The following is a 13,946-nucleotide window of genomic DNA, read 5'->3' as shown; positions in this document are numbered from 1 at the left end:
GGGCGCGCGCGTCCCCTTTCCCCGCTCCCGGGGCCGCGCGCCCGCCGCTCCTCCGCATCACGCGCCGGCTGTTCCGGCGCCCGGGTGCCTGCACGCCCCCTGCTCGGTGTTACCACGCGCCAGCGCCCCGGGCCCCGCGCGCCCGCTGTTGCCGCGAGCCCACCTCTCCCACAGGTCAAGGCTTCCCACCCTTGCTCCGCCCTTTCGGATAGCCTGGTCGCCTCCAGGCCTAGAGGGGTCACCTATGGAACCCCCAGATCACTGTACCTACCGCGAAGACCCGATCAGGTGGCGTGTGGCGCCTTCCACAGCCTCGCCCTGCGCACCTGCAGCGTCCAACCCCCCACCCCCCAGCACAGGCTTTTGGATATCACCCTCGAAAACCTCTTCAATTGCACCTAAAGTCCAGCGTACCCGTGTAATACGGGTAGTCAGGACTCGCTACATAATTTGCGTGCCCCAGTGAAAAATGAAAACGTGGCGCCCCTTATTAAAAAAAAGACTGCGAATTTTCAAAAGTCGACAAACCCCGGGGCCCCTCTAAGTTAAGTGTCGGGCCCTGCCGCCAGCCCGTGAAGCTGGCCCTGATTTCAGTGCACTCTCTCTTTCTCTGCCCAAGGGTTTTTCCCCAGCGCCGGGACAAATCCAGCTCCTTCTGTTGGATACCAGATCAGGTAGGGACCATTTGCAGAGAAAAACGTGCCTTCCTTCCGCCTTCCACCCCATTCCCCGGCACTGGGGTGGGTGGGGGTTATGTGTGTTTGTGGAAGACGTGTGGATGTTTAGGGTGTTGAGGGGGCTCCTCAGGAGTCCTGGGTTGGGGACCCAGCACCATCCACTACTTGGTTGTGTGACCCTGGTGAAATCAGTATCTCCAAATCTACCTTCTCACCTGTAAAACGATGACAGTAATTGTACCTATTTTGTTTTTGTTGTGGATCCAATGAGATAAAACATGTAAAAGCCCTAACAGTGCAGGCTCAGGCTGGGCCACTTACAGGCAGCTGGCCTTTGCCCTCCCTTGCTTTGCCTTCCCTTCTGGAAACATGAAACCAGCTTATTAGAGGCCCATGTGGCCTCTCAGCTCCCACTTTTGCTCAGCTCATGTGGCTCACTTTTCCATAGCCTTCAAGACTTCATCTTGTCCTCCAGGAAGACTTCCTTGATGCCCATAGCTGGGTAAGGTGCCCCCTCCTCACTGTTCCCCAGTGTTCTGTGCCCCAGGAATGTATCTGTTGTATCACAGTTTAGCACACCTGTATTATCCTGCTGGCTCTACCTGCAAGTATGTCACAGATCCAGCCCACCTGACCTGCTTCCCTCTCTGGACTGTCTAGCCTTAACAGAGGAACCAGAGTGATCCTCTTAGAACAAATTGATGGAACTCTTCTCAAGAACATTCCTGACATTTCCCATCTCAGAATAGAATTCAAAGTCCTTAGCTTGCCCATAAAGCACTCTGGGTTCCCCATTACCATGCTTCTCCTTCACAGCTCTGGTCACATGGCCCTTCAATTCTTCACCCACCCAAGTCCACCCTTGCCTCAGGGCCTTTGCACCTGCCATGCCCTTTGCCTAGAACCTTCTTATCCTCCTTATTCCCTCACCTACATGTTTTATCTCATTTGGTCATCAAAACCCTAAGATAGGTACAATTACAGTCCTCATTTTACAGATGAGAAAACAGACCTGGAGAGACTGACTCCCTGAAACCCTTTTAGAACACACCTGCAACACTCTGCTCTAGTCCCTTGCTCCACTCTATTGTCCTTCCAAGCATCCTATGTATTTTTTTTTTTGGCCGTGCCACAAGACATGTGGGATCTTAGTTCCCCCACCAGGGACTGAACCCGCGCCCTCTGCAGTGGAAGCGTGGAGTCTTAACCACTGGACCGCCAGGGAAGTCCCCCTATGTTTTTGTTTTGTTTTGTTTTGTTTTTTTTGCGGTACGCGGGCCTCTCACTGTTGTGGCCTCTCCCATTGCGGAGCACAGGCTCCAGATGCGCAGGCTCAACGGCCATGGCTCACGGACCTAGCCGCTCCGCGGCATGTGGGACCAGGGCACGAACCCGTGTCCCTTGCATCGGCAGGCAGACTCTCAACCACTGCGCCACCAGGGAAGCCCCCCTATGTATTTTTATTATGTTTATTCCCTCTAGAATTTAAGTGCATAAAGGAAGGGGTGTGTCTTTTTTGTTCACTCTCTTGCCTCCAAAATAGTACACAGCATATGGTAGGAACTCCAGGATTTATTAAAATTAACAAATGCTTCCATATTTCTTTTGCCCCCTAAGCTGAGTTCCTTGGATGTGGAGCCAGCATCTTATTCATCTTTGTAGCCACTGAGTTAAATGTTCAATAAATGTTTGTTGATATAATCAGAGAAGGAAAACTAGAGTTCCACAGCATAAGCTGAACCAATAAATTAATGGTGTTAAAAATGCAAGTATTGGGCTTCCCTGGTGGCGCAGTGGTTGAGAGTCCGCCTGCCGATGCAGGAGACATGGGTTCGTGCCCCGGTCCGGGAAGATGTCACATGCCGCAGAGAGGCTGGGCCCATGAGCCATGGCCGCTGAGCCTGCGCGTCCGGAGCCTGTGCTCCGCAACGGGAGAGGCCACAGCAGTGAGAGGCCCGCGTACAGCAAAAAAAAAAAAAAAAAAAAAGGCAAGTATTTTAAAGTTTATTTTTTATTGTATTTTTTTACATTGAACACTTCAGGAAAGAAAATAATTACAATGATTCAAATGCATGAATGATTCAAATTCAAAATGCAATCCCTGGATTCAACAATTATCCTTTATAATTATGCCCAATAAATATTAGAAATGTATGTAGGCACTAAGTCAGCTAACAAAATAAGTAAAATAACTATATAAAGTATAAATCTCAGGACTGGGGAACACGCATGATCAGTTAAGTCACTTGGCCACTGTAGGTGGTTTTTTAAAAAACATGATTCACATCTGCTTCAATCACATACACATTCATTGCAAGTGTTTTATGTTTTTTTTTTTTTCTGGCCGCACTGCATGGTATGTGGGATCTTAGTTCCCTGACCAGAGATCGAACCCACGCCCCCTGCACTGGAAGCACAGAGTCTTAACCACTGGACCACCAGGGAAGTCCTGCAAGTGTTAAATTAGACCATTGATGCTAACAAAACTATGATCTTAAAAGAAAATTAAGTTTAATACAAAGAAAGTCAAGAAGAAAATCTCAGGACCCTTGATCAGAAGCTTTTGATGCCTGTCATACTACTCTAGTGTACACAAAGGTTCAAGTAAGGCTGATAAAGGAAGAGTTGTTTCCTTTTCCCTTTGAAGACATGATCCAAGAAATAGGGGAACTGCACATTCTATAGCAACTAGCCATCCATCCATACACTGCCAATAAAGGACTCCTTACATTAGTAACTAACCACATTTTGAAAGCCTTGGCCAATGTTTCAAAAACAAAACATTTAGAGTAATATTTATGAGTACAAGCATAATTGTTTTTTTGCCTTCTATAAATAATAATCTTTGAAATGCTAAAAGTGAGTTCCAGCTGTGGTTCTTTTCTGGTGTGGGAAGCTGCAGGTGCACATGGGATGGTCTACTGATTCACCTTCTCAAAGTATTCTTTGGAAGCAGTCGGATGGGGCTTGATCTGAAAATACAAAAACATTTCACTGGTTAAGTGACTTTATGATCTCAAAAGTGAGTTGAAAGCCCTCAATTTTTAATCTAAAGTTCTTTAACTTTTTAAAGATTGGTGTGTTTCCTTTAAAATACCTGGATGAAACTTACACTAACAGCCTGCCTGGTGCCTGGTCCCGCCCCCACCTGCACCAGCTTCACCCATTTGCACACCATCTACACCCTTGCTCCAAGGGTGGGCTTCTTCCGTGGATATTCCAGGCCAGCAGCCCTTGTGGTAGTGAGGACCCGGGACCCTCTGCTGGGGTCCCATTGCTTTTGGAAAAGAAACCTACTGTAGGAGAATCTGGTGTCCAGTTGGCTGGGCAGACTTCTCCATGGGCTTCTACAAACTGGAATGCCTTCACCAAGCGGAGGGTCTCTTCCACACTTCGGCCCACTGGGAGATCATTGACGCTCAAATGCTTGATGACTCCATTGGGGTCAATTATGAAGAGACCTCTGCATCAGAATTTATCATCATCAGTATTTCAACGTTACCAGAGCTAGAAAGACTCTAACTTCTACCCTTTTTGTCTTTAATTATCCTTGATAGAGCATTTATTAACAAACTCTATCATATGCTTAAAAATGGGGTTTTCCTTGCTATACAAACAGCTTATCATCTCTTATTGATGACAGATGCTTTAACAAAGACAGGACTGGACAAGGCCACCATGGAAAACAGGCAGTATGGTCACATTTACAAATGTGACCTATATGTCGCAGAATCTGTAAGTCACTGAACTACAGAGAGCAAAGACTTCTTATCAGTGACGTAGTAAAGCATTCTTTGGGCCTGCTGCATCAAATCTGGGCGAGAAACCATAGGCAGCTGGGAAGGGACAGAGATGTATTTTATCTGTATTCAGTAAGTACTTATGAAATGAGTGAATTCCTGCGTGGGGGGGGGGAAATCCCATGGGACAATTCACTGGCCTTGAGGCTATGCAGAGCAGAAATCTAAAGGAAAAACCAAGCCCATCACTTTTGTTTATTTTGGTTACCCTGAGGTACAGTTTGTACAGGAAAGACAGAATGAGTGCTTAGTACTATTCCATTATTAATAGTTTTCAAAATAATGAATTGGTTCCCTGAAACTCTTCAAATCATCAATTTAAATATATCTGATGTGTTTCAGTCACTTCTAGTTGTTATTTTTATTGTCAGATTGTCCAAGCCCATCACTCTTTATCACTTGTCAGCAATGTAATGAGGTGACCCACCCTGGGCTCTGTGCTCATCTTCCATATGTGTGTTGGTGTTACTATGACATATGCAGATGTCATAAAACTCCTAGGTTTTTAACAGTCCATCTTTAAAAGGGTGTGGCATTCCAAGTGTTAATCACTCAGGAAAAAGGCAAGTTAGAGAAAACTCAGAAGATAAAAAGGTGGTTCTACTTCCCTGGGCCTGGCCTTTGGGGGTCTAGGCTTTGAGGCTAAGGGGTCCTGGTGCATGCCCCAGCAGGGTGGAGCCAAGGTGGAGTCCACTGTTTAGATGCAGACACAGAGCTAGGATAGATCAGGGCCCACAGACTCCAGAAGGAAAGCCTTATCTTACAAGTCAGACTCGACTCCTCTCCCTTTGTCAATCCTGATAGTGAAACCAGTAGGGAGGTAACTGCAAAATTAGCACGACTCTACAGGGGAGGGGATCCTGGGAGGACAATGCCAGCACTCTTCTCCTTCCCTTGCCACCTCTGTCAAAGCTAGGCTTTAGTTTATTAAAGGAAGACCGTAATCCCCTTGGAGTCAAAAAGGCCCAAGCTCCAAGGTGGCTCCCGGAGCTAAAATTTCAGGTGTAACCCAAGCAGGCCAGACGTCAGCTACGAGAGCAAGCAGGTGAGCGGGTTCAAGCCAGCCCCCAGCAAAGCTGTGAGGCGCATCAAAGTGCGGTTCCCGCTTCCTTCCTGGACGTAAAGTTTTGCCCAATCCCTCCTTCATTCAGCAGCCATCAAGACGCCAGTTCTAAGGCCTAAGTTCTCATCCCTCCCGGCAAGGTTGACAGGCTGGGACAGGTACTAGAACCTGTGCCAAAAACTGTAGCTGCTTCACCTTATTTAATCCTCACAACCAACCTGGGAGGTACATTCTCATTGTAGTTACAGGAAAGATGGGACTCAAAGAGGTTAAATATCTTGCTCAAAGTCATACAGCTATTAAGTAGCTGAGTTTAAATAAATTCAAACTCTGGTCCGGTTCCAGTGCTTGTACAAGATCCTAACCATTCCAGAAAACGGACTCCTACCCTTGCTGGCCGCCCCCCATCTCCGAACAGTCTGATGGCTTCACCACCAGGAGTGGCTCCCAGACAGTCAGGGAGAGTGGAGCAGTATGACCATCAAGACATGATATCCTTCTTCAGAAACAGGCCCAGGGTGATGCAGGGGGCACACATGTCTCAGCATTTCTGAAAGGCTGCCAACCCTTGCAGGAGGCATCCATCAGTGCTTATTAAAAGACAAATTAAGGATTTGGGGTTCTAAACATTCCCTACCAAGGTGTCTATAAATCCCCTCTGAAGTAGGATGATGCTAAACATGAAAACCAATTTTAAGTTCATAAGAAATGGATCTTACCGTAGTGCAAGGCCGGGACCTTCTAACAGCACACCGTAGTCTCGGGCAATCTGTTTAGTCAAGTCTGACAAGAGTGTGATGTGCATGTGGCCCAAACCGCCATTCTAATAAAAATGCAAACAGGGCTGGTTGTTATACTGTGGCTCCCACAGCATCCTCAGCCAGGCCACACGTCTGACTGACAGTGGCAACGGACAGCAGGAACTGAGCACCAACAATGGGCCGAGCGTGGCTCTAGGCTCTTTCTGTTGTCTCACTTCCTCCTCTGAGCATCCTGGAGTAGCTACTATCATCACCACCACTGTAGAGATGAGGAAACTGAGACACACAAAGGTTAAGTAACTTGCTCCAGGTCGCAGCTAGAAAGGGGCAGAGGCAGGATTTAAACCCAGCTGATACTACAGACCTTTCTTTTTCTAATTCTTATAGTATCCTTCTGGTTGAAGATTAATTTCTGAAGCATAAAAATGGAACAGTTTAAAAAAAAAAGAATACTTTGAATAATTTGATAGATAGTCCAGCAGCATAGCTAGAAATTATGATTCTCCCAAGCAAGTTTCTAGGCAAGAATACTGATCGTGGAGAGCAGTGCAATCAGAAAACTTAATCACTGTCCCACATGGCTCGCAGGGTCCCGGGGACCTACAGGGTACCGGTGAGAGGGGAATGGACCCCAGCTGTTCCCTTGCCCTGTAGAGTCTGTTCTCTGCTACTGTTTGTACTCTGGAAAATACAAGTGCAGTGGGGGGTAAATACATGCAATGTTAAAGGAGATATGGGTGGAGTTTAACAGAATTTGCCAGTAGGTTAGGCCTGACAAATAGCCCATTTCAGACTAGTCATGCTTTAACAACTTCTACGTTGGTCTTTAATGGGATCATTTGAGTTTTTAAGATCACAAGTGCAGACACGGCGTGAATGATGTTTATACCTTCCTTGGTGTGTTTATCCAGGCCAGGTGGGTGAAGTGGGAATCCACTGACGCTGCAACGACTTCACAGTTCACATCGTGAAATTCATTGGCTTTGTCACTGAAAGCAATAATTTCTGTAGGGCACACAAAGGTGCTAGGGGAAAAAGGGTAGACATTTTCATCAGAGAATTGAAAAACAAGGCTTTAAAATCTGAACAATAGGTGTCTAAAAACTAGTTCAGGGACTTCCCTGGTGGCACAGTGGTTAAGAATCCGCCTGCCGGGCCTCCCTGGTGGCGCAGTGGTTGAGAGTCCGCCTGCCGATGCAGGGGATACGGGTTCGTGCCCCGATCTGGGAGGATCCCATATGCCGCGGAGCGGCTGGGCCCGTGAGCCATGGCCGCTGGGCCTGCGCATCCGGAGCCTGTGCTCCGCAACGGGAGAGGCCACAACAGTGAGAGGCCCGCATACCGCAAAAAGAAAAAAAAAAAAAAAAAAAAAAAAAGAATCCGCCTGCCAATGCAGGGGACACGGGTTCGAGCCCTGGGCCAGGAAGATCCCATATGCCACAGAGCAACTAAGCCCATGCGCCGCAACTACTGAGCCTGTGCTCTAGAGCCCATGAGCCACAACTACTGAGTCTGTGTGCTGCAACTACTGAAGCCCACGAGCCTAGAGCCCGTGCTCCACAACGAGAAGCCACCGCAGTGAGAAGCCCGCTCGCCGCAACCAGAAAAGCCCGCACGCAGCTATGAAGATCCAACGCAGCCAAAAATAAAATAAATAAATGATTAATTTAAAAAAACGAGTTCAGTTTGCTTAAAGGTGAGAAAGGCAAAATGGTTAACCATCCTCACTGGACTCCTGGTCACAGTGATACTCCAGTTTAAAAAAAAAAGATTTATCACCTTTCTATTTAAGAATCATATTAGAAAAATGGGGGTAGGTGAGGCATATTCCAAGAAGACAAAATTTTATCTAAATAAAGTAGCTTCATGAGAAAATTCATTTTATCCTTACTTTTCTCATTTTCCCCCAAACCAGTGAAAACTTCCTCACAGACTGGCTTACAGGAACCACTACTCCAGGGTCCGTACATAAAACAGAGCCACATTAAACCCCTGCCCCATTAAGAGGAATGCCACTTCACCCCCTATATTTATCACTTGTAAATTAGCTACAGATGGAAACTGTATCAACAAGGCCATCAGTGATGAAGGGTCAGCAGCAACCCTCCCCTTGACAAGAGTAACTAGAGACAGGCAATGTCAGCGGGGAGGCAGGGGTCTCTGCCTGCTCTCAGAATGACATTAAAGCATCACAGAAAATACACTTACAAATCCAAAGGATAGAAGAAGAGTACTAAATATTTCCCCTTAAAGTCATCAAGGCTTATTTCTTTGAACTCTCCGTTGACAACAGCTGTACCCTTGAAATAGGGCGCATGCTGGGTGACGGCAGGGGCATGGCAGGAGGAACCTGAAAACAAAACATAACACACACATACATAGTTCATGTGTTAAGCCAAGCACTTATTTGATTTTATTTAATCCTCTCAGTAATTAATTCATAGTATAATTAAAAGTTCAGTTCAATTGTACATCTTAGGTAATTTTTTCTCTTTTCATAGTTCTAGACTGTACACAAATTCAAAGTGCTATGAAAACTAAAAAGACAGGAGATAGTAGGGATGGAATGAACATAGAATTAAGGACAACATGAGCCTGGAGGTGGATCCTAAGTATGGTTCGGATTTTGCCAAGACCAGGGCTAATGGCACAAAAGAAAGAACAGGGCAGGTGTGGGGAACAGCCCGTGGCAGAGCTTGATGTAGAGAGCAGGTGTGCATGGAGGGAAGACGTGTGGGAGACAAGGCGAGGCTGGTGAAGGCCATGCTGCAAGGGCGCTTATACATCAGGCCGATGAATCTGTTCTTAAAAGAAGAGATACAGGAATCACTGGAGGCTTTCGCGTAGGAGACGGATGATGCGTCAGCTGTTCTCGGGAAGATCAGTCTGCAGGGGACAGTGAGAGGAACAGGGATGGGGGAGCCTGATGTTAGGAGGTGACTGCAGGCATCTAAGTGAGAGGTGTGGAGGGAAAGGGTACAGCAGAAGGAACAGAAAGAAAGGAAAGGATGTAAGAGCTGTGCCAGAATTGGAGAGGACACGCTTCTACCTGGGAAGGCAGGACAAAGGAGGCCAAGGGTCAAGATGTCTGGCTTCAGAAACAGGAGGAGCTGTTGGCAGGGGGGTTTGGGACAGGTGACAAGGAAAGTTTTAAACCTGTGGCATCAAATCGCTACCAGAAATTTCTTAAAGCTCCGAGGAAGTAAAATTGTAAAAATTTTCAGAACATTTCACCCACAAACAAAGGGTTTGCTAAACTATATCCCCCCAAACCATTACATGTTAAATACACTCTTTTTGTTTTTTTCTTGTGGTACGCGGGCCTCTCACTGTTGTGGCCTCTCCCGTTGCGGAACGCAGGCTCCGGACGCGCAGGCTTAGCGGCCATGGCTCACGGGCCCAGCCGCTCCGCGGCACGTGGGATCTTTCCGGACCGGGGCACAAACCCACATCCCCCTGCATGGGCAGGCGGACTCTCAACCACTGCGCCACCAGGGAAGCCCTAAATACACTCTTTTAAAAAGGTGCGATAGATCTAAAGGAGGCATTTTCAAATATCTGAGGCTGTACTTAGCAACCCTCATATTCTAGAGAATGGAGTGTAAATCTCAAGAAATAGCTGTGCGTCACTCAGATCATGGAGCAGTCCATTAGACAGCTAGTATCCCCCTAGCATGGCCAAGTGGAGCCAGCCCACAAGTTTGAATCCAAAAGCCTTTAGAGGAGCTGCACTCTCAGTCCCCAGTCAACTCACAGCCCTTCACACACAGCAGGCCCAGAGGCCTCTGAGTGTTCTCACCCCACTTCAAGTTCCTCAACACGGGATTAAAACCTCTGGAACCAACAAGGAAATGTGACACAAGGGCAGATTGCCTCAGTGATTCTCAGCCCTTGGCTGCACATCAGAATCACTTGGTGAGCTTTTAAAAAATACTGATGTTCTGGTCTCACCCCAGAGACTGACTCATTTTGTTTGGGGTGGGACTGGGGCAGTGGTATGTTTGCAAAAGCTCCCCAGGTGAGTCTAATACACTGCCAGGGTTCAGAGCCCCTGTTCAGAGATGACAAATGTTGCCATTTTCTGGTTCAAAGCAAAGAATAACAACACTTACTGGTGCTAAAGGCGAATTTTGCTTGAGCAGAAACAGACCACAGTGCATTTGTCAAGCACGTTCTTCGAGAAGCAGCAGGCCTAAGGGCTGCAGAGGCAGAAATGCCCCAAGGAATGGCACTCACGTGTCGGACAAGCTAAAAAGAGAAACACTTTAAATTAGGAAGTATTCCCAGAATGGTGGCTGAATCCCTGCTGAGCGGGCATCAGGCCAGTAGTGGCCTCGGCTGTCCTTATTCCTGTGAACAAAAATACCAAACTCCAAACTCTAAGAGCGTGGATTGAGTCTCCATGTTCTTAAAATTCCCTTCTGCTTCCTCATCCTTCAAGATTGTAAAGGGGGTTGGGGAGGAGGAAAGGGAGATGTTGGTCAAAGGGTACAAAGTTGCAGTGATGTAGGATAAGTCTTGAGATCTAATGTACAAGCATATTGACTATACTTAATAATACTGTATTGAAGCTGGCAATATGTTAAAAGTAGATTTCAGGTGTACTCATCACACACAAAAAAGTAACTATGTGAAGAGATATGTCAATTGGTTTGACTGTAGTCATCATTTCATTACGTGTATCAAATCATGATGCACACCTCAAATATATAATTTTTATTAAAAAAATATATAAATTAATGAATGGGAAAAAAAAAAGACTGCAAGGCAGAGGAGAATTATAAGAACATAAAGACTCCATGCTTTTAAGAGCAACCCAGAGGATTCAGAATCCGGGAAACTTGGCCAGGCCCTGTGTATTAAGCCCTTTACCAGCAGATCTGCTGAGCATGTTCTACTATGGCCAAGGTTTTCCCTAGGAAAGACAAGGGCCTTCCAGCTCCACAGAGAAGCAAACAGAGCAAAGTTCAGCCTCTGGGAAAGTTTGGACAGGGCTCAAGGGAAACGTTTGCTCAATTTCAGGGTCCAGCATGACTCAGGAAGAAGAAAGAGCCTGAGCTGAACCCCACCACGAGAAAGGGAGGGCGGCTAGCAAGAGGGTACTAGGCTCTGCCTGGAGAAAACAGCAGGGACCGCCCTGGGCGGGGAGGAGAAAAGCGCCTTTTGCACGTAAGCACTTTGGTTACTTTGGCATTTTGGTTTTCATCCAGCATTTAAGTGGCTGCTCACGGAAACATCTTTCTTTGTTAAGGTGAGGAAAGTTAACCGAGGTTCGGAAAGGAGAAGTCACTTGTCCAAGGTCACAGAGTCGGTTACAGAACCGGGACCAGGGGCCAGGTCGCCTGCATCGAGAGCCAGATGCTTAGGTGGAGAGGGGACCGGGGACCCAAGACCTGGAGCGCAAGGGACTTGGGCACGGGACCACAAGAGGGCTGGGGTGGGGGAAGGGCGGCTCTGCGCAGGCGCAGGGAGCCTTCCGTAGAGGAGCAGGCCTCTGGTCCGTTACCCTCCGATATCCTCCAAGAAGGGTGAAAGGCCCCAAGGCCGCAGGGAAGCGGCATCCCATCAGGGAAGCACGTTCTCGGAGCCACCACAGTGTCTCCGCGCCTGTGCCCCGCCGCCAGCCACTCACCGAAGCCCGGAGCAACCTTCCCGCCACGGCCGCCATCTTCAGGGTGCAAGGCACCCACGGGGCAGACGGAGAAGCAGAGAAGGCGGGGTCTACATGGAGGGCGGGGCCAGGGGCGGGGTCTCGGTAGGCGGGGGCGGGACCCGGTCGGAGCCGCGGCTGGGAAGAGCTGCATCCTCCTAACCTTCTGGGGATCCTCCGCGTGTAAACGTCACAGTGGTCGGGTCCCTTGACCCAGATTCATACGGAGCTAATTTCTGTTAAAGCTTCTAAGTAGCTGCATGCTTGGGAAAGCGACACTTTATTTCTATTTGTCGCCCCAACCTAAAAAGGTCTAATCCAGGTGGGAAGATAGATATTTCCATATTTGCTACTTTTTGTGAACCTGTGGATTACTGTTTCTGTAAAAGAATCCCTTTCCTGTTTCAGCCAGGGGTGTAGCCTTGTGGCTTCTGGATGAAATGGAATTAATTATTAATGCAGGGACTTCCCTGGCGGTCCAGTGGTTAAGACTCTGAGCTCCCAATGCAAGGGGCGCAGGTTGTGATCCCTGGTCGGAGAACTAACATCTAGCATGCTGCATGGCGTGGCCAAAAAAAAAAAAAATTACGAATGCAATTTTAGTCCGTTAATAAGATGAGTGGGTCAGACACATAAAGGTTTGTGTTGTCCTCAAAACCTTTAGGATGATGCATGGGCTTCCATTTTGGCTTCTTTTGCCAAAATTGGGAGAATTAGGACATATCTAAAATTTGTTTTCTGTTGATTAGTAAAGCCAATTTCTCAGTGGTGAGCAGGGTACTTTGAAGTAAATTCATCAAACATGATAAAAATCATACAGCGGCCCTACAGTAAGTGTGACAATGTAGATTCTAAGTGAGTATTTTTCAAACACCAGGCCTGTTACCTGAAAAACCAGGTTCGCCTCTTGTTGGGTGTGGAGCCAAAAGACACAACCCAGGCAAAGATACGGAGGAGGAAGGATTTATTACTTGCAGCAAGTAAGGAGAACACCAGGCATCTTTCCCAAAGCAGTATCTCCTCAAACAGGAAAACTGGGGAAGTTTTAAGCTAAGGGTACATGCATATTCATGAAGGGGCTTGGGTGGTAGAAAGAGTCGAAGCTTTTTAAAAAAAATTTATTTATTAATTTTTTTTTAATATTTATTTTTGGCTGTGTTGGGTCTTTGTTGCTGCACGCAGGCTTTTCTCTAGTTGAGGCGAGCAGGGGCTACTCTTCATTGCGGTGCACAGGCTTCTCATTGCAGTGGCTTCTCTTGTTGAAGAGCATGGGCTCTAAGCATGCAGGCTTCAGTAGTTGTGGCACACGGGCTCAGTAGTTGTGGCTCGCGGGCTCTAGAGCACAGGATCAGTAGTTGAGGCACATGGGCTTAGTTGCTCTGCGGCATGTGGGATCTTCCTGGACCAAGGATCAAACCTGTGTCTCCTGCACTGGCAGGTGGATTCTTAACCACTGCGCCACCAGGGAAGTCCCCAAGTCCAAGCTTTAGGTTCCAGTTGATCTGGTGGTTGAATGCTTCAGGCCAATCTTAAACGTTGAAACAGACCTGGAAGTCTTTACAACTGATGTTTTATCTTTGCTATAGTTTCTTCTCTTGCCTGATAAAGTAATTTGTTTCCGCATTCTTCTGTTCCCTTTAGATCATTAATTACTGAGACCTGTTCAAGGGCAAGTTCTGTGACCAGGCTTAGATCACAAAATAGCTTAGGCCAAAAATGGCTTCTGTTAGGTCAAGAAAGCTATGCCTGATTCTCTTTCTCCAGGGACCCCCCACCTTATCTGCTTACAGGCCCAAGACAGCAGCCCAATTCCCATATCTTTTGGCCATTGGAGAGGACGTTTCACTGCTTATCACTTCTTTTCTAAACAGAAAGCTGAAGCAATTGCCTGTGGTTCAACAGCTTGCCTCAAGTCACACAGGGATTCATTGGCGAGGGGACAATTAGAACTGAGAACTCTTCATTGGACACATTGGTCTGCTGATATCTGTCTAA

The 13,946-nt window shown here is 47.3% G+C and overlaps 1 protein-coding gene across 1 annotated transcript; it reads right to left on the bottom strand.

Annotated features, from left to right (window-relative positions):
- Positions 1–2,711: 2,711 nt before the first annotated feature.
- Positions 2,712–12,014, bottom strand: PRDX3 (peroxiredoxin 3). The gene is made up of 7 exons (XM_060098907.1): positions 11,934–12,014; positions 10,414–10,549; positions 8,510–8,651; positions 7,191–7,326; positions 6,260–6,363; positions 3,975–4,140; positions 2,712–3,649 (listed from the first exon to the last, which is right to left on the bottom strand). The coding sequence occupies exons 1-7, from the start codon at positions 11,967–11,969 to the stop codon at positions 3,596–3,598; spliced, it is 774 nt and encodes a 257-aa protein (XP_059954890.1). The 5' UTR covers positions 11,970–12,014; the 3' UTR covers positions 2,712–3,595.
- Positions 12,015–13,946: the final 1,932 nt, after the last annotated feature.

This window comes from Mesoplodon densirostris, chromosome 1 (genome assembly GCF_025265405.1).
Source record: "Mesoplodon densirostris isolate mMesDen1 chromosome 1, mMesDen1 primary haplotype, whole genome shotgun sequence".
Taxonomy (NCBI): Eukaryota; Metazoa; Chordata; class Mammalia; order Artiodactyla; family Ziphiidae; genus Mesoplodon; species Mesoplodon densirostris.
This window is presented reverse-complemented; position numbering and strand designations above follow the sequence as displayed.